The sequence below is a fragment of the Callorhinchus milii genome, unplaced genomic scaffold (assembly GCF_018977255.1).
Source record: "Callorhinchus milii isolate IMCB2004 unplaced genomic scaffold, IMCB_Cmil_1.0 Scaffold3, whole genome shotgun sequence".
Lineage (NCBI taxonomy): Eukaryota > Metazoa > Chordata > Chondrichthyes > Chimaeriformes > Callorhinchidae > Callorhinchus > Callorhinchus milii.
This window is the reverse complement of record NW_024704744.1, coordinates 7,461,584-7,482,497: the sequence shown is the minus strand read 5'-3', so window position 1 is coordinate 7,482,497 and position 20,914 is coordinate 7,461,584. Positions and strand designations below refer to the sequence as shown.

At 40.0% G+C, this 20,914-nt stretch overlaps 1 protein-coding gene across 1 annotated transcript in view; it reads right to left on the bottom strand.

Annotated features, from left to right (window-relative positions):
- Positions 1-5,768: 5,768 nt before the first annotated feature.
- bmp5 (bone morphogenetic protein 5) overlaps positions 5,769-20,914 on the bottom strand; it is a 76,795-nt gene continuing 61,649 nt past the window's right edge. The window contains exons 5-8 of the mRNA XM_007894066.2: positions 14,474-14,671; positions 9,573-9,649; positions 8,427-8,537; positions 5,769-6,598 (exon numbers count right to left, since the gene is read on the bottom strand). Coding sequence (XP_007892257.2) covers positions 6,449-6,598; positions 8,427-8,537; positions 9,573-9,649; positions 14,474-14,671 — 536 coding nt within the window. The 3' untranslated portion in view covers positions 5,769-6,448. The remainder of the gene's footprint in view (positions 6,599-8,426; positions 8,538-9,572; positions 9,650-14,473; positions 14,672-20,914) is intronic.

Below are 20,914 nucleotides of genomic sequence, written 5' to 3'. Positions count from 1 at the left end.
TGTGTGTCAAACATTCTTAACATAAGTTAAAGCAATGGGAGTGGGGGTGGGTGGGCAGGGATGTGAATAAAGACGAGTGAGAGGAGGAAGATTAGCAGCTGTATTTTACTGAAGGAGTTATTGTAAAATAAAATCTTACTGAGACTTACAACTCCCCCTTTCCCATTCCCCCGGTTATACTCCTCCCTTCCCATCCATCCCGTTAACATTACTATACATTTAAAATGTAATACTTACTCAAAATGCAGCTGATTACGTTTACCTTTTGGCTGCATTACCTTAATCACCTTAACTTTATTCAATCTGTTAATCTTTTTAGCAGTGTTGAGTAGAACTTTAATCCAGACATAAAAGCTTTCATCAGTTTGAAACACTTGCTTCAAAACATCTGAGCAGTGGTTTTGGCTCTGTGCAGTTTGGTGGTTATAGAGATGAAAAGTACAACATTCTGTTCAACAATTATCACTTGAGATCTTATCACTATTATCTCAACGCTGGAATACTTTCCCTCCTGGCAATGTCCTAGGTTTCAAGCTTCTTCGGGTAAATGATACTACACTTCCTCCACCCCCACCCACCGACTCTGCAATTCTCTCAAGAGTCATCAAACGGCCTTGAGCAAGTGAGGGGGAAATGTTAGCCAGAGTTCTGACAGCTAACCATTGTCTAGTGACCTCCACCATGTGGACTGAGGATAGATGTGATGCCCAGTTCATGTCTGGCTCACAAATAAAAAATGAGCTCTTGGCTAATAATAATAATCCTTGCATTTGATATAACGCCTTAATCACATTATTGAGACATCTCAAAGCGCTTCATAGAGTATATTGTAAAGTGGATTGACTGTATTTTGTGGGTGAAACACGGCAGTCAATTGCAAAGTCACACAAACAATCATGGATTGATGAACCAATTTTTTGGGGGGGATAAAGTATAGGAGGGATATTGGCATCAGTGGAAAGTACCTCAGTAATGTTGTATTTTCACTACCCCAGGATCTGAAGGAGAGGGAATTATCAAGAAATAGAAGAGTACAAAATAGCCTTTAAAGTTTCTTGTTTTGTCTTCAACCTCCGAGTACAGATTTACTAGTTAGTGCAATGTCAGTGTTCTGCCAGTCAAATTGCATTTGTTTCAAATATCTTCTTCTTTGAACATCTGCAATCATTGCATGATAAAAAGGAGCTTTCCAACTAACTTGGTTGGTAGTCAAATGAGCAAAATGTTCCGTTCAGTGTCACGAGCATAATGGGAAATTCCAGTAAAGGCTAGGGTGCAATCAATGATGAATGGAATATTTGCCCTTGAGTTAATAATAACAATTCTTGCATTTGTATTACACCTTATCAAAACATCTCAAAGTGCTTCACAAGATTTATTTTGTTTCACTTCTTAATAGGCAAATAAGATATCCAATTTGCTCTTAATAACAATAATAATCCTTGCATTTGGTGCAGCACCTTATCATGTCGTCGAGAGGTCTCAAAGCCCTTCACCAGATACATTGTTAAGTGGTTTGACTGTATTTTGTGGAGAAATGCAGCAGCCAATTTGCAAACCTTCTTATTTTCCAACACTCACTACTTTCATCAATGAATGCCCTAAACTTCTTGTGATGAAATGAGGCAGCCACAGCAGTGTCCCACATACAGCCACGGAGTGAGTGACCAATTGTATTTGTGGGATTGTTGGCCGGGACATTGGGGGAAACTCTTTACAAATAGTGCCACGGAATCTTTAACATCTACCTTAACAGGCAGATGGGACCTCAGTTTAACATCTCATCAGAAGGACAGTACCTCCGACAATGCAGCACATCCCCAGCATTGCACTATGTGAACCTACAGCCTTCTAACTCAGAGGCGGGAATGCTACCACTGAGCCAAGCTAACACCTTTTATCAATGTCCCATAAATGGCCATGAAATGAATGACCAAATTAACTGAAGGATTGTTGACAGAACACTGGAGAGAAACGTTCCTCTCTTTTCAGGGATCTTTTAATGTCCCCCTGAACTGAGCTTAAATATCCTAAAGTGTGTCTTGATCCCACAACCTTTCGACTCACAGTTGGTATAAGTATTTAATGTAAAAGCACTACCAATGCAGATCTGAAATAAAAGCAGAAAAGGCTGGAAATGCAGAACCAAAAGCAACAAGGTTTTAACCATTGCTCTGATAGAGTCATAAGCAAAGTTTTGACCTCTGTCCTATTCAGATTCTCATTGACCTGCTGTGTATTTCCAGTAATTCCTGTGTTTATTTCAATATTAAATGTATTGCATAAACTGCTGCGTTTATTTTCAAAGGTCAGTTTATTAATCACTAGATATATCACAAGTCAACAAAACTACTCCATAGAGGCATGAGAGCAGGTGATTAATCCTACCTCTTCCACAGATTATGGGCAATTTACTCTGTTGCAAGCTCTACTCAAACCCACTCATCTCTCAGGGGCAAATTCTGCCAAGATACTCCAAAGGTAATCATATAAAGTGACAAACTATTCATCCTTCCTTAAAACTTCATGACTTATTTACTCTGGTCACCTTTTCCCCTGAATAAAATAAATTAATGTGGACAGAGGACCATTTGACCCATCAAACCTACTGTATCATTGAATCAGATCACAACATATCTTTTAAACCCATTTCCCTGCCTTTTCTCCATGTCCCTCAATAGACTTTCTTCCCAAATATCTGTCCAACTCCCTCTTCAGCATCACAAATGATTAGAGCTATAGCTTTCTGGAGCAGATCATTTCGCATTTCACAACCATTTGTTTTGAAAGGATTTTTGATTTCACTTTTGTACTGTTTCTCCTTCTCCCTTATCCCAAGTCAAAAAAATAATTGTGTGCCATCAGATATTATGCAGAGAAGATAAAGTCTTCAAAAGAAATCCTTTCTTAGGGTTAAAATAATAATGATGGTCCTTGCATTTGATGAAGCAACTACAATATTGAAACGTCTCAAAGTGCTTCTCAGGAGATTGCTGTAAAGAACAATAATTGCAATTGTAGATGAACACATCAGCTGTGTACAGCAAAGTTGCATAAAAAGCCTGGAATTTTACTATCTATTTATTAAGAGGATTGCTGGCCAGGGCATTGGGAGAAACTCTCTTCTCTAACAATATCATTGAAACTTTAACATTCACCTGAAAAGGTAGATGGGGTTTCAGTTCAATGACTTGGGATGAGACAATGTCTGAATTCCACGATTATTACACAGTTCTGTAAGGTGTAGCACATAGCTATTGTTCAATAGAAGAAACAGTAAGTGCCTCAAATGGGGAAAACGTCAAAGTACCACAGTTTAGTTACTGACACTTATACATCTTTTATTCTAGAAAATATATTCCTGTATAACATACATACAATACCAGTACACAGCTTTCTTACAAAAAGAGTTCCAAAACTTTGTACTACTGTCCTCTATATGAGCACTCTTACCCCAAAATGATATTTGGAGTAAGGATGCTCCTATAGTGGCCATTGATGATATGAAATATTGTAAAGTACCTTGATACAAACACAAAGCACAACCAACGGAAATGTGTATCTCTATGTCAAAAAGGGCATAAACTCTTCTAAAACTCATCTAGAGCTCTATATGTATCTGTATAATGTGAGTGCAATGCTTCAGTGTTGCACGTGTGGAAAAGGCTTCATACACTTATTGAAATATTTATAGGAAGGAAGTGAACGCGCAGCCTGTAGCATTAAATCCAGCAAATAAATTGTCTTCTTGTCGAGAGGAAGCCATTTCAACCATTTTGATCAACCTCTTAAGTGTGTTACTCGAGCAAGGATACAGGCCTTGTACCTTAGTGAGCAAGTCAAATGTTCACCAAATGTACAGCTGCACACAAAAGAAATCAATGACTCCCGAGACATAATACCTCTCTTACACGGTATCAAATGAATATGAATTTGAAAGCTGCAAAATCAAAGGTCATATACACAAGTCCAATTTCACGCAACTTTTTTTGTATTCAGCTGTGGGCGAAAAGCAGGTTAAAACAACTTTTACATTCATAACTCAAAGAGCACTTTGTTGAGGTGCAGTGTTATATTGAGAAGGTTTTGCTGAAAGCAGACCCTGTTTTATGTTAATAAACCAACAGAAGTGCAGATCAGACAGACTGAACATGCAAACTGTTTGGGAAAAAAGTTAATATTAGAACATAGGTTCATTTAATGAGCCCTTGTAAATGATGTGTGAGTGATTACTCTCTTCTGCTTTGCTCCAGGCTGTGTCATGCACAAGGAACCATGCAAAAGTGGCCCAGTTACAAGTCTCCCTTCTATTTGAATTTTTGCAAATGGGAGGGTGGTGAATGGACGAAATGAAATAAATGGACGATGAAGGAGGGAGTAGATGCATGAAAACAGGTGGATGGAGGGAAGGATGAAGGAAGGGAGGGAGGAATGGATGGATATACTAATATAATAATAATCCTTGTATTATTTATATAACGCCTTATTACATCATTGAACTGTCTCGAAGCGCTTCACAGAATATATTGTAAAGTAAATTGATTGTAGATATTTTGTGGGTGAAGCGTGGCAGCCAATTGTGCACAGCAGTGTCCCACAAACACTCGTGGATTGAGTGACCACTTTTTTAAGGGGTTATTGATTATGCCAATCAACTGACAACTGGGTTACTACTTATTGGCAAGTAAACAGAGATGTGTGGAGTAAGGAAACTTGCCTACGGTTTTGCCCTGCCCGGGAATCGAACCCGTGTCCTCTCAATTGCGAGGCGAGTGCTCTAGCCAATATGCTACAGGACTCTGCTTGGATACATGGAGGGATGGAGGGAGGCGGGGATGCATGGAAGGAGGGATTAATTAGTTTTGAAAACATGACAGGAAGAGAACAATGCAAACCAAAAGAATCACAGGCAAAGTCGTAAATCTAGTCATCTGAAATCTTAATACTAACAATAGAAAAATAAGTTATTATAGAAAGGTAGCAGTAAGTCAAGGCCATTGCAAATTCCACTGTCATGAAGCTGAACACAGTTTAGTTTATCAAAGCTCTATCTCCACCAAACACCCCTGTCCACTTTATAGCATTTGTTTATTTTTATAGGATGGTCCCTAATGTCTGAGAGGGATGAGTTATGAAAAACGACTAGAAGAGGTTCTTCAGCTTTGAAAATACACATCTCACAGAGGGCCATAATGGGTGCTTAAGATGTTAAGTGGGATTGAAAATGTAAAGCCTTACAGATATGCCAAGACAGCATGACAAGAAGGCACAGCATCATGGTTGCGAAGAGCAATATCAGAACAGACACCAGGCAGTATATCTTTAATACTGAGGGTAATCAACAGTTGGTATGAGTTACCAAAAGAACATGGCAGCAACCCCAAGATTCTAGTTGTTTAAAGAACAGCTGAATGTTACAATGGGAAATGATAATCTGTTCGGTGAGCACTGGCCTTCTCCATGTCCCCCTGCCCTGCCTGTCCCACCACTGGCGAAGAGCCCTTCACCTTTTCTGCCCCCACCGTCTGGAACTCCATCCCTGGAATCCCTCCATCTTGTCCCCTCCCTCACTCTTTCAAGGCCCGTCTCAAGACCTTCGTCTTTGACCATAACTTCAGCCACACTTCCACCCCCACTCCCTCTACCCTCCAACCCTTTTCATTCCAAACCCCAGCTCGGGTGCAAACCCTTAACTATCCAGCGCTTAGGGACATCCTTCCAACATGAAAGGCGCTATATAAATGTAATTTGTTGTTGTTGTTGATGTGATTTTTTTTCTGGAAGGATGAGATCAAATGGATTGAAAGGCTTTCTTCATGTTAACTCTACATCTGAATTAGATGTAGGGACTATTTCTAGTCTGTGATTCCATATGGACTAAACTAACAAATCATAATGGTAGTGTAAATTCAGAATTGGAATATATTTCATAAAATGTTCCCCAAAGTTTTCAGATATACAGTACAAATGTGAATAGGACAAATATTGTCAATCTCTAATTTTTCTATATGGTACAGTTCAAGAAGGCGATGAAGTGTGTAAAAATAATTAAAAATCCCTTCTCTTTTAAAAAAATATATAGCAGGAAATCAGATAAGTTAATAAGCCATTTACCACTTTTTCGTAATGTGAAGGAAAGCCTTGTCTGGAAAAAAAACGTACCAGTTTTCAGCACTAACGAATAAATATTTAAGTCAACCACAGTTGTTTTTTTTGTGCACTGCTAGAAAGAGAACAAACGTTTGTTTTAGTTTCCTGAAGTAAAGTAGTTATACATTGATAGAAATAAATTACAAGTACAATCAGTAATATATACATAATACTGTACACAAAGCACCTTCAAACCCCATTTGGAGTCACTCAGTGAAAGTTTCCAGGTGGTTTTAAAGCTTGTGGTTTCTTTTTGTTTCCCTTTCGACTGGGTCCTCTTTCCCATTTGAATTCTCAGCTAGTGACACCCGCAGGACCTCACCACCATATTCCTATATTTCTTTAATATTACGTTTGAACTGTCATCAAAGTATAGCACAGAGATCGCGTTCAGCTTTGTTGGTGCACAGCAAGGTTTGGGAACATTCTCGGGAAACATCAGGTGAACCTGCAAATGGAAACAGACTGAAATTCAAAGCTATGCCCCAAACTACTCACCGGGAAACTACAGAGTGGATAATTATTCAGCTGCTAAAAGAACGGGCTGTTTCAACAGCTTTCAGGATTAACGTGATGCTGAGTATTTAATGGAAAAATCCCTCCAATTTATAAAGTGCTCAATAGAACCATAGAAATTCACAGCACAGAAGGCCATTCGGCCCTTCATGTCTGTGCTGGCTCTTTTAATGAGCAATCCTTTCAGTTCCATTTACCTGCTTTTTCCACTTCCCCCTAAAATGCATTGTAATTGAATCATTGTGTATGTCGGGGAGGAGGGGGTGGACAACTGGACAGTGCAATGTCTGGACAATAAGGTCTAAAATGCAGGTCGAGCTAATACCCTACATAAATGTTTAGACCATTTTGCTTTCACCTCTGGAGCCTGAATCCAACTCAATATGATGGGATGAAGAAATAGAAATAATCCTTGCTTTCAATACAGCACCTTTCATGCTGGGAGGACGTCTCGGCGAACTTCATATGATTTAGTGTAAAATACAATGACTATGTATTTTGCAGGCAAAGATTTATGGGAGATATCATTGCATTGAAAGAGGTGCTGTCTTTCAGATGAGATATTAAACTGAGATCCTGCCTCTCTGGTTCTACATAGGCATTGAAGATGGCATAACATTCTTCAAAATTAGAAAGGAATCTCTCACAGTGTTCTGATCAGCAATCTCACTCTATCACATTAATAGTCATTCACCTCATTGATGTTTGTGGGATCTTCTAATTGTTGGGATGTGGAAGCCAAATATCTGCCAAGTAAGGTGGTAGAGACACAGTCCAATGTGGGTTTCAAAAGGGAATTAGGTACATATATTAAATATAAAGGCTTGGAGGGGTACTGGAATACGGGTAATTAAATTGGTTGCTGTACTTGTCTATACAATCAGTACACTTGACAAAAATTACTTTTGCAATGATAATATAATTATTATAATAATAATTCTTGCATTTGATATAGCACCTTATCACTTCATTGAGACGTCTCAAATACACTCCAAAGTGGATTCAGTGTGTATTTTGAGGGCGAAGGCTGCAGCCAATTTGCGCACTGCAATGTCCCACAAACAATCTTGAAGTGAGTGACCAACGTTATTTGGGGGATTGTTGCCTACAAATTCTAATTAATAAAGGAGGGGGACAAAAGGATCTGAAAGGTATACTGGGGTGAAAAAATATCACATAAAATATCAAACTCAAATCATCGTTATTAAAATTAATTTCGTCCAGCATTTCCTACAGAAGACCATTTTCCAAATCTGTGCTATAATTAGTAATAGTTTCAGACCAAATGGGACCTCATTTATAGTCAGTCAGCGAAATGACAGCTGAAAAAGTTGTACAATGCAACTTTATAATTTGGAAACTGTCCATTTGTAGGACTGGATTATTGCTTACATCTTACATCCTGTACTTGGGATGGAAGCTGAGATATATTTCAACAGCTTCCCATCCATCAGTGCTAAGTGCTTTGAGTTGTCCTCCTGACGTGAAAAGTGCTATAGAAATATAATTTGTATTGATTGTATTCGACAGATCGTCTGTGATCTATGGGACTGGCCTGTGGTCCAAGTTTGAGAATTTTCCTCAGTTCCACGTGATCTTTAACTGCAAAGGCCAAAATGGTGCAATGGGCTAAGACTAGATGAAACTTCTGGTCTTAAATAAAACTTTTAAACTCTTAAACTTTTCACCCCGCCTCCCAAATATTTCCAAAGTTATTGCTTTGAAAAAGTACAGGTAAAGCAAAAGACTGTGGCACATACCAGTGTTTGCACAATTGCATGGTTTGTAGCATTCATGTGAGCGTTGAGTGGAAAGGAACATTCTCCATCACAGTAGAATGCTGCATAACCCTCCGGTGCGATGATCCAGTCCTAGAAATGGAAAATTTCCAAATTACAAAGTTGCATTGAACACATTTTTCGCTAGAGAAGAGACAGTTAAGAGGGGACCTAATAAACGTTTTCAAAATTCTTAAAGGGTTCAATAAGGTTAGCACAAATAGACTGTTTCTACTTGTTGGGGAGTCTGTAACCATGGGACACAAATATAAGGTAGTGACTAGAAGATCTAAAAGTATTCAGGAGGAACTACTTCCCACACAGAGTAGTGAGAATGTGGAACTCGCTGCCCAAAATGTTTGTTGAAGCAGCATAGATGCATTCAAACGGAAGCTACACGTTCACATGAGGGAGAGGGGAATAGTATGGGAGCGATATAAGCTATGAGTAGAGACTTATTTGAAGTATAAACACCGGCATGGACTGGTTGGGCCGAATGACCTGTTTCCGTGCTGTACAATCCATATTAATTATAGAATGGTTAAAATGAGTAAGATTTCATCTAAAAAAGCATATTTCACAATTCTTAAAAATCACAAGTTTTACTGGCCAACACAGTTAGAATTCAGAGGGAGGCCTGAAATTTCCACAGGACGCAAGCTTTAAGATTCCAGTTTGTACAGTCAGCAAATTTACCGTCATTTGAAAGAATTAGCACTCTTAAGTTTCATATGGTTCGGTCTATTTTGGGAATTTCTTAAAAGGGCATCCTTAAATAAGGAATCTCAGGTATGTTAATAGGGTCCAACTCGTAACAGGAAATACATCAATCCAATTGGAGGAGTGACTGCTACCAACTGAGACAGGCTGACAATATGCCACATTTAGATTCTTTACAAAGATCTCTGGTAAAAATGTTTGACTCCTTGTTTTCGAAGCAATTTCACAAGGTCCCTACCATGCTTAATCTGTGATCGCTGCTTTGAAACGCCAGACACATTGAAGCTGGGATTGCCTATGATATGGACTTTGCACGACAAAAACTGATCTCTTGCTGAACTAAGCCATGAAGACATTCAACAGTTTTGAAGGATTTTCACAAGTATGGCTAAAAACACAGCTAATTACCTGCCACCCCAAGTCCCGAAAACTCACGTAAAGTTCATGTTTCTTGCACGCTTGTTTCTGTTCACTTGTGTTATATTCTGTGAAGAAAGAGAGAGAGACGCACTGAACCATCCATTTACATTAACACGTGAGCTCTGTGCTAAAAGTTTGCGAAAGGCATTGAGTGCAATGTTTTCCCCAAAGGCATAAAAAGACTTGTTTGTAATTGGGGGGAAGAAAAGTTCAAAGAAAACCAAAGCAACTGAATTTGGTTAACAAGATCACAAGAAAGGTTCAGATGAAGAAAGCTCTGCAGTCCATTTGATCTCATCCTTGCTGAATACCCACTCTAAGCTTCGCCCTCAAAATACACAGTCAATTCACTTTACAGTACATTTAGTCAAGCGTTTGAGACATCACAATGGCCTGATAAGGCACAATATCAGACACAATGATTATTATTATTATTATTACCATCCACCCATCACAATATTAAGCTTTTTCTTTTAAAATGAGCCCAGTGTCCTGGCCTCAATCACCCTTCTTGTTAAATATGTTCCAGTCCTTAATTATCCTCTGGGTCAAGACATACTTATTGGTCTCTGTCCATAAATTGCCTTTTGCAACACTGAACTTGTGCCCTCTTGTTCTGCTGTCTCGGCACATTCAAAAGTATTGACCTAGGTTCATTTGTTCAATCCCACTTAAAATCTTATATATTTTAATAAGGCCCTCGATGAGACATCTCATTTAAAGACTGAAGAGTCTGTCACATCATTGCTCATTATTGTTGCTCTATTCTTTCAGGTGGACCTCAAAGATCCCACAGTCCAATTCAAAAAGGGAAAGGAGTTTCTCCCACCCGGGGTCTTGGCCAACAATCCCCCAGATGAAATTGGTCATTCACAATATGACTGTGAGATATTAGCTGCAGTGTTTGCCCACAAAATATACCATGTATTACATGGCTGCCGCGTTACCCCCACAAGATATACAGTCACTACAGTTTACAGTGTATCCTGTGAGGTGCTTTGACATCTCAAAGAAGTGATAAGGTGCTATATCAAATGCAAGGATTATTATTATTATTATTATTATTATTATTAATTCTGGTGAAATGCTTTAAGATGTCCTGCTGACCTGAAAGGAGCTATATCAAATGCAAGAATTATTATCAATTATCATCACACAGTTCCTCCTTCAATCTTTGTTCTAGTCATGCATTCCATGACTCCAATAAGCTTCTGTTGTGCATATGCACAAAAAAAGTTCTTCTAAACTCTTTGTTGTTCTACCCCATACAAAACTACAGTTGTTTCCTGTTGAACTCCTATCTGTGCACTGGAGTGAAGGGCCTCTTGCTCCTTAAATTGTTCACAAATAATTAGCAGTTTGATACAGGTGGATTGTTTTCACAACGCAACTCAACAGGAAAATTGGCAATTCTACTGCACATACAAAGAAACTCTCACCCCGGCCTTCAAAAATAAAGTGAGGTGTTGACCCATTTAACAGCACACTCTTCAATGTGGTTTTAATTATTGCAATTAAAAATGACATTTTTGTCATACCATTTCAATTGAGTTTTAAGTATAGTATTTAGAGGCATTCAAAATCAGTTTTACACTATGTCAAACATAATCACACTCATTATCGGGCAAACAGATGTCATTGCCAGTTAGGGAAGCAGAAAATTCAGCACTGGAGCCTGCTCAGCAGGTTTCGATATGGGTGCGATCCCACAATGCTACGCCCGTCTAAGACAATTTATTGCTCACCCACACACATTCACTGCACTTTACAGTATATCTTGTGAAGTGCTTGAGATGTCCTTCTGATTTGGATGGTGCCATATCAAATATATATGTAAAAGGATTATTATTATTTTTATTATTATTATTATGGGTTTTTGAACTCTTGATTCTGTGAAAACGACTTTCGGGGTGGGGGATGTAAGGGAGGACTGTAGGGGGCTGGCGGTAACTTTCAGCCTCTTAAGATCATTTTGCCTTAAAATTTAAGATTAAACTGATTTCAAATTCAGTCTTAATCTGGAATATGAATTCTTTATGAGAGACCGATGGAGGTCTTCCCGCCACCTCCCTCCACAAGCTGTAGGTCATTCAGAACTCTGCAGCTCGTGTACTGTCCCGCACCAGGCTTCGCGACCACATCACTCCCACCCTCGCTCGCCTCCACTGGCTCCCCATCCCCCAGAGGATCGATTTCAAGATCCTCATCCTCACCTACAAGGCCATTCACGGCCTTGCTCCCTCCTACCTCTCCAACCTACTATCCCCCTACCTACCTGCTCGTACCCTCCGTTCCTCTGGCTCCGGTCTGCTCCACATCCCCCGCCCCAACTGCCCTACCATCGGTGGCCGGGCCTTCAGCCTCTCAGCCCCGAGGCTCTGGAACTCTATCCCCCAGTCCCTTCGCCTTGCTTCCTCGCTCTCCTCCTTCAAGGCCGGTCTCAAAACCTTTCACTTTGACCGAGCCTTCAGCTCCCCTCTTGACTCTCTTCCCCCTTCTCGCTCCCTCCCTCCCTCACCCTGACCATTTCCCCCCTGCTCGGGTCATGACCCAACTGTGCAGCGCCTTGGGACGTCCTCCTGACGTGAAAGGCGCTTTATAAATGGAATCTTGTTGTTGTTGTTGTTGTTGTTGAGGGGGAAAAAATAATTTTCCACAATAATAATAATCATCCTTGCATTTCATGTAGTGCTTTTTTGTTGAAGCGTCTAGAAGCATTAGAAGCACTTCATAAAATATACTGTAAAGTGAATTGACTGTATATTTTGGGGCGAAATGCCAATTGCACATAACAGTGTCCCACGAACAGTTGTGGGTTGAGTGACAAAATCATAATTTTTTGAAAGGATTATTACCGCCAGAAAGCAATTGGCCAATTGACTAACAACCGGGTTCCTACTTACTACTAATAAACAAATAAGGTAACTTGCCTTAGGTTTCGCCGCTGCCGGGAATCGAACCCGGGTCCTCTTACTTATGAGGCGAGTGCACTAACCACTACTCTACAGGACACATCTTCAAAGTGCTCTATCTTAGCACCATTGAGCCAACCATGCAGCATCATCAAAACCTTTGGTTTTCAGTGCAGAAACATGGCTTGAATTCATATAGGGATTAGCATCAGTCAGCAGTGCTTTAATAACGCCACTATTTAGGTTTGATGGATTTGTTTTGTTTATAAGCACTAAGACTTACCCTGCTAAATGTCATACAAATTATTTTTTTATTTAAACAATACTGGAGGAGGCAGTAGAACCTGAATTTCTGTACAGGCCAAGATTCAATTCATCATTTTAAACAGGGTGATCTGATAACCAGCTTTGCCCTCGGGGCATTTGTTAGCATAAAATACCAGCAAACCAGAGCACAAACACATATTTACACAGGCAGGAAGTAAGAAGTCATTCCTGTTGTCATCTAGCTCTTTAATTATGTTGCTCAAACCCTCTGGTAAGAGATGACTGATTAAAAGGCCTTTATTGAGCGTAAATGAGTGACAGGGCGGTCGGGTTATGGGTCCAATATAATAGACTGGAACTGAAGTATCCACGGCAAACTCTTAAGGAATTAAGGAGGACAGAACCATCACAGGAAAAGCTTCTGGAAGATCAAAGCTTGCCATATGAATTCTGCACTGCACTAGACATAACATCCTGCAGTAACTAACAGGGATCTTGCTTAATTAAAACTGATAGAGGTCACTGGTTACAGTAAGAGAGGCCTAGGAAATGTAAAATGCAATAGAGGGCTCTGCAAAGGCAAGAGAGGCATCAAACTCAAGACTTACTCGCTGTTGTTTCGGAAGCTCAAGCACAATGATTGTGAACGAGCAGAAACACACACACAGACAAAAAATGAACGTAAAAAGGAAAAGAGGATATAGAGGTGTAGTGTTTTCTGGAGTTTGCTTCAATTTGGAGAAGCTAGGTTCTGAAAAGTGAAATAAATGTCTCAACCATGTTCTCAGTGACGTAAAACATAGCAAAATGTTTTGGAATATCAAATTGTTGGGAGTTCTCAGTCATAGAGGTTAATAATAATAATAATACTTGCATTTGATATGATTTGTTGAGACGTCTCAAAGCACGTCAAAGAATATACTGTGTATATTATCATTAATAATAATAATCATTATTATTAATAATAATGGTAATTATAATCCTTGCATTTAACATTGTGCTTTTCGGGCTTAGAGGATGTTTCAAAGCGCTTCAACAGGATATACAGCAGAGTTTAGTGATGATGGGTTTTCCAGGTAAACATGTGAGACGTGGATATGGGAAGTAGACAAATGCTGCTGTAATGCAGTCCAGTGCTCTCTTCTGAAGCTGAAGCTCAGTGGAGGGAGCTTTACTCTGCATCCAGTTGTATTGTGCATCATCTGGGATTTTTAGATGATTTTTAGTCAATTGGCAGATTGCTTTACACAGATAATAATCTCCCCCTCCCCCCACACAAAAAAACAAATTTGGTCACTCAATCCATGACTGTTTGTGAGACACTGCTGTGCACAATTGGCTGCTGTGTTACGCCCACAAAATACACAGTCAATCCACTTTTACAATATATTCTGTGAAGCATTTTGAGATGTCTTGGCAATGTGATAAGGCACTATATCAAATGCAAGGATTACTATTATTATTTACTCTGTGGCTGAATTGGGAACCTTTGATGTTGACACTGAGTGCAGAAACAGAAACAAGTCCAGTGAAGGAGGTAACTCCAGCACGGCCATGATGGGACAAAAGGCCTCTGCCGGTCTGCGCTGTAAACCGCCTGTAATTTCTCAGCACTGTTGCTCACATTAACAAGGCACAACTCACTGAAACCAGTTTCCAATAAAAGAACAAAACATGTAGCAATCAAACGCGCGCCAACCACAGACGTACCTCCCGGATTGGCTATTCGTGATGAATCCTGAGAGCCACTGGATTTGTTTCGATTCTGGTTCTTCCGTTTACTGTTAGTAGCTCGGACAGAGCGAAGGAGCACCTCGCTGGCCTTGAAGAAGGCCACCATAAAGGGTTGCTTTGACTGCGGTCCATGTCTCCCTATCAGGCCAGCCGATCGAATGTTAATGGTGCGACCTGGAAAAATTAACAGCATCAAGTTATAACTTTGAGCGCTCAAGAGCATTCGGTGCGAAATTAATGAAAATCGTGTCACTCTACATCCATCCTGTCTAATTGCAGCTTCACCACTTCTGGATTATGTAACTCGAGTGGAAGTCCAAGGTTCTTTTTCCGCACATTCTGACGAATGGGTGCTTGATTTTTCATTAAGATTTTCAAAATGTGCTGAACCACCACAGCCTTTCTATGCTTCTCACCACGTCTCCCTACCGACTCCAGCAAGCAGAGAAAGTGGTAACGAGGACGGAGGAGGTTGAAAAAGTGCTCATTGGAAATTCCAAAGGTGTGAACAGTGCCTTGACGCTGGCAAAGGTGGCTCAAGGACGGCAGGTGGGTCTTGTCCAGGGAGCACACACACCTCATGCTGACCTGAGAGAAGTCAACTCCCATACAAGATCACCTTGGAAATAAGAAGTTCTCAGGTCTACATAATGGACATGGTTCTCTGAAAGGAGCCAATATTTTAGGTCTTGAGACACATTCTCCAGTGTCACAGGCGCCACTTATGCAGTTGCTTTCACCATCATTACCACAACTCAATAAAATCAAATCAGATATTTTGGATTCAAAACCTCTCAGACCAAATCACGTTACACACGAGACATAAGCCAGAACCAGGGACACATGCTCAGCAGATAGGATGTTTAAATGCTGCTGACATTTTTACCAGCTTCACTAGGTTTCATTGCTGAGCAACTGTGCCTTTAATGTGTGTGATTTTTGTGTCAGGCTGACTCAGGCTGTAGCACTCTTGCCACTGAGTCAGAGACAGAAGGTTGTGGGTTCAAGCCTCACATTGTGACTTTGAATTCATACAGCCTAAGCTGACACTTCAGTGCAGTGCTAGGGGTATGCTGCACTGTTGAGGTGCCGTCCTTAGGATAAAACGTTAACCTGAGGCCCCCAACGGTACTACTGGAAAAGAGAAGTGAGTTTCAACAATCCCCCAAATAAAATTGGTCAGTCACTTCATGGCTGTTTGTGGGATATTGCTGTGTGCAATTTGGTTGTCATGTTTTCCCACAGTACAGTTACTGCACTGTACACCATATCCTATGAAACGCATTGAGACATCCTCTCAATGTGAAAGGCACAACATCAACTTGCATTTATATTGCGTCTTTCACATGGGGTATCGTCTCAGCACGTTATATCAAAAGTAAGGCCTGTTATGATAATGAACTGGGTACTTTCATTAATTTCAGTTTCCTTTGAGGCAGAAGGTTGCGGGTTCAAGTCCCATGTCAGGACTTGGAACTCACATAGCCTAAGCTGGCACTTCAATGCAGTGCTGGGGATGTGCTGCATTCTTGAGGTTGATAACGATTTCTTGACTGCGTTTTTCTCTCACTGACCAGTGTACCCGTTCTATCGGCTGTTATTTATTTTGGCAGCACAAGCAGTTTATTTTGCAAAAATACGTACGGCGCTCTCAGCAAACAAAAATGAAGACCTATCATTTGATACTGTACAGCTGTTCGCGATGACTTATTCGCGAGCCCCGCAGCATAGGGCTGCACCTTTGAACCAAGCTTCTGAGCATTTTCCTCCTCCCTTCTTTTATATATCTGTTGTCGCTTGCAAGATCAAAAACAAGTTAGCTGTTTACGACACAGCTACATCCTGCATTTGGGGTCATTCCCCCTGTGCGGAGTTGCGACAAGGAGCTTTGCTAAATAACGCCAGTTTAAAAAAGGCATTTGTGCTCCCAAATGCACAATAATTTTTTTTCTAGAAGTACTAATGAAAGAAGTTGGATCTATTCACTCGAGTAAACCTTAGACAAATAATCTGCTAAGGTACTTTTAAAGGCAAGTCTATGGCAAAGGGCCAAAGCCTGCATCTTGCAGGAGAAACTTCTGTACTGGCACAAATGAATGGAGTAGTTTGATTTGTGGTTTCAGTAGTTTCCATTCTATTTCCACTGTAACAAACATATTAATTCAGACCCCACTTCCTCTCCCTGGCAGCATGTTTGCTGTAAAAGAGAAATCACAAATTCCAGCCAAATGCCGTACCTTGAAATGGCCCACTTCAATACATAAACACTTTTGCAACATGTTTATTCAGGTGTTTTGCCTCAAATTAGTTGAAGATGTTTTCAATGAAAAGAAGCACAGCTATGAGCAGCGACTCTGATGAATATGCAGCTGCATCTTTCAAGCGCCCGTAACAAAGTACTGTTAAAAGAAAGCTTTGAAACGACACTTCAGAAATGTCTTTGCGAGTTACAGCAGGGACTCTGTAGAGCTTTGTAACTGGATGTTTTAGTGGGTTGATGCACGGACTCCAAAAAATAAATGAGATTACTTTCATTTAATTCTACTGGATCCAAGATCAACAGATGACCTAATCCAACTTTTAAAAGAAATAACTACAGACATTTCTTTTTGTCTGCTCTAAATAAAAGAGGTTTGAGGAACTTTGCAAAGTTTGATCTTTCACTAAGGTAGAAGGCACTTGTGTGAGTGCAGGAGCAAGAGTGGGACAAGAGAAGGTGATTTTGCCCATCAAACCAGCTCCCTCCATGATGATAATAATAATTAATAATAAATAATCCTTGCATTTGATATAGCCCCTTATCACATCTTCGAGACGTCTCAAAGCGCTTCGGAGAATATACTGTAAAGTGAATTGTCTGTATATTTTTTTGGCGGAATGATTCTTGAAAACCTGATCCTATCATGATTCTCAACCCTCAGCATTCAATTTCCTCTAGGAAAAGGTCTGCGGAGGGACTCCCAGAAACAATCAGGAAAATGGGCCTGAAAGGTTTGCTCTTTAACAGAGCCTGCACAGACACAGTGGGCCAAATGGCCATCTTCTGTGCTGCAACATTTCTATGGTTATAACTAAGTTAAAACTGTTCAGTTCCAACATCATCACAATTCAAACCTGGCTTCCTTTCCAATACGAGAAGCTGAAACAAAACCTGGGAAGTATTCGCTGACTCGTTGCTCACTATCACATTGAATTAAGTTGACTGTACAGCAACGGAACAGATCATTTAGTCCAAGTAGTTTGTGCCAGTATTTATAGTCCACACAGATTTCTGTCTCACTTGTGAAAATCCAGTAATACTCCCTCCACATCACCCCGCCCAAAGTGTCAGCCTAGACTATGAGCTAAAAGTCCTGAAGTCAAAGTGTCAGTCTGGCTCAGCTGGTAGCACTGTTGTTTGTGATTCAGAAAGTTGTGCGTTCAAGCCCCACATCAGGACTTTGAACTTCAAGGCAGTGCTTCACATCCTTGCATTTGATTTAGCCCACTTCACATCAGGATGACATCTCAAAGTGCTTCTCAGGACTTACAGTAAAGTTTAATGACTGTGTATTTTATAGAAAAATGCCTACGAGATGCAACCTAATACTATAATAGTGCAACATTTATATTGCACCATGCCCATACGATGAATGTAGTTGAGTAGTCTTATTGACAACAGACATAAGTTGATTAGGCACCTTTGAAAGGATCAATAAATACAACTCAATTGTGTCCCTTCTCACATCTGCTTCAATTTTTCAGCTTTTCTTATTCCAATACACACTGGGTTTATGTATACCAAAATACATTGTCCACTCCTTGGCAGATGCGTTCAATTGTTCTAGAACTACCCACATGCTATTTTGTTCTCTTTATTTTATTCATAGCTCAGTATCATCACTAAATAAATAGATCACAAATTCTCTTCCCTGAGTCATTCATGAGGAGTATAAACAGCAGAAATTCCAAAACAAAGCTGTTGGAATTCTTTACTCACTCCTCCTTCAAACAGAAATATTTCCATGTATCACTATCTTCTGCTCCTGTTACCGAATGATTCTTCAATCCAACTACCCAACTATGAGCTGTTATCTTCTTTACAATACAATGAAATTCCCTTTGAAAATCCAAAAAGCAGCATGCTCCCATTACAGTCAGAAGGTTGTAATAATAATAATCCTTGCATTTTATGTAGCGCCTTATCACGTCTTTGAGACGTCTCAAAGCGCATCACAGAATATACTGTAAAATTAATGATCTAGATACTTCGTGGGCGAAATCATAATCCAGTCGTGGATTGAAGTGACCAATTATTATTACCCCCTGAAATGCAATCCACCAATCTACTAACAACTAGGTTCCTATTTACAGCTAAGTAAATAGAGGTATGTGGAGTAAAGAAATTTGCCCAATATTTCACCCTGCCGGGAATCAAACCCAGGTCTCTCGCTTGCGAGGCGAGTGCTCTAACCACTAAGCTACAGGAAGGACTCCAACAATTCAACAACAACTTGCAACTATGCAACTATTTACATCGTGCCCTTCACCCAGGATAGCAGTACAGTGCTAGGGTTGCACTTGCATTGTCGGATGTGCCATCATCTTTGAATGAGGCGTTAAACTGAGGTTCTACCAGCCTGTTTAGAAGGACATTAAAGATACCATGGCGCTATTTGAAAATAAAAAAGAATTTCTCCCAGTATCCTGGGCAACAATCCCTCCAACTAAAATTGGTCATTCATTTCATGGCTATTTGTGGGGCATTCCTGTGTGCAAATTCGCTGCCATGTTCGCATGCAAAATACACAGTCACTACATTTTACAATAAATCCTGAGACGTCACCTGATATTATGAAAGCCATTACAAAAATAATAATCCTTGCACTTGATATAGCACCTTATCAAGTCTTCAAGACATCTCAAAGAGCTTCACAGAATATACTATAAAGTATATACTGTAAATATACTATAATGACTGTATATTTTGAGAGTGAAAAGTGGCAGCTAATTGCACACAGTAGTTTCGCACAAAGAGTCATGGTTTGAATGACCAAATTATTATTGTTTTTTGAAAGGATTATTACCCCCGGAAACCAATCCACCAATTAACTAATAACCGGGTTCCTACTCTCTGCTAGAGCCAAACAAAGGCATGTGGAGTAAGGAAACTTGCCTAAATTTTCACTCTGCCTGGGAATCAAACCAAAAACAAAAGTTACAGCAGTGTCCCACAAACAGTCGTGGATTGTGAATTTCTCTTTGCAGGGATTATTACCCCTGGAAAGTGATCCTCCAATCGACTGACATCCAGGTTCCTACTTACTGCTAGGTAAACACTTGGATTGCTCCACATTCTCTTTAATATATCTCTTTTTGAAGCAACAGTCTAAAATCCCTTTTTAAATAATGTAGAGACTATGACTTCTTGTGACTCAAAATAACTTGCAACCCGACCAGGCAATTTCTCATTAATTCTATGAGCTTTTAACCTTTTAACAGCTAATATATCTGTTCATAAGAAAATACAGCTCAACGTTTCAGACAAATTGTATATATACTGACTGTCAAGAACAAGTGATTAAAAGCTTTTGTTCACCATGATTTACAGCAGCAACAATTTACATTCATATATCGCTTCTCCCATCGGGAAGGTGTCTCAAATCACTTCACATAACTGGCCGGGTGCCTGAGCTGGGGGTTGGGGGAAGGAAGGTGGCCGAAAGTGTGGTCCAAAAGATAATAATAATACTTGCATTTGATATAGGACCTTATCACTTCGTTGAGAGGTCTCACAGAATATACTATAAAGTGGAATAACTATGTATTTTGTGGCTGAACTGTGACAGCCAATTAATAGTGGTAGAGTTTAGATTCCCTTCAAAAGATGGGTTTTCAATGTAATAGGTTTTGAAGATGGGGAGAGAGGGGACAAAGTGCAGGGAGTCCAACATGGAGTTCCAGAGAGCGGGCCAAACTGGCTCAAAGCCCATGATCAATCAAGCACATGAAGTAGGCCAATGTTTATACTCCACACGAGTCTCCACTCATTCCTTACTCCCTCCCATACCCTTCTATTCCTTTCTCCCTCATATGAAGGTCCAGCTTCCTTTTAAAGCATATATATTATTTAATGTAACTATGCTTCAGGCAGCGAGAACCACAATCTCACTACCATCTGTGTGAAGTAATTCCTCCTAGATTCTCTTTTTGATCCCCTAGTCGCTGTTTTATATTTGTGCCCCAGGGATAGAGACTTTCCACTCAGTGAAACAGCCTGCTTATGTTACCTTTATCCAACCCTTTTATAATTTTAAACACTTCTCTTAGGTCCCACCTTAAACATCTCTTCTCTAGCAAAAAAGGCCCAACCTATCCAGTCTATCCTGATAACAGTGATTTACCAATCCCGGTATCATCATTGAAAACCAGTGCTGT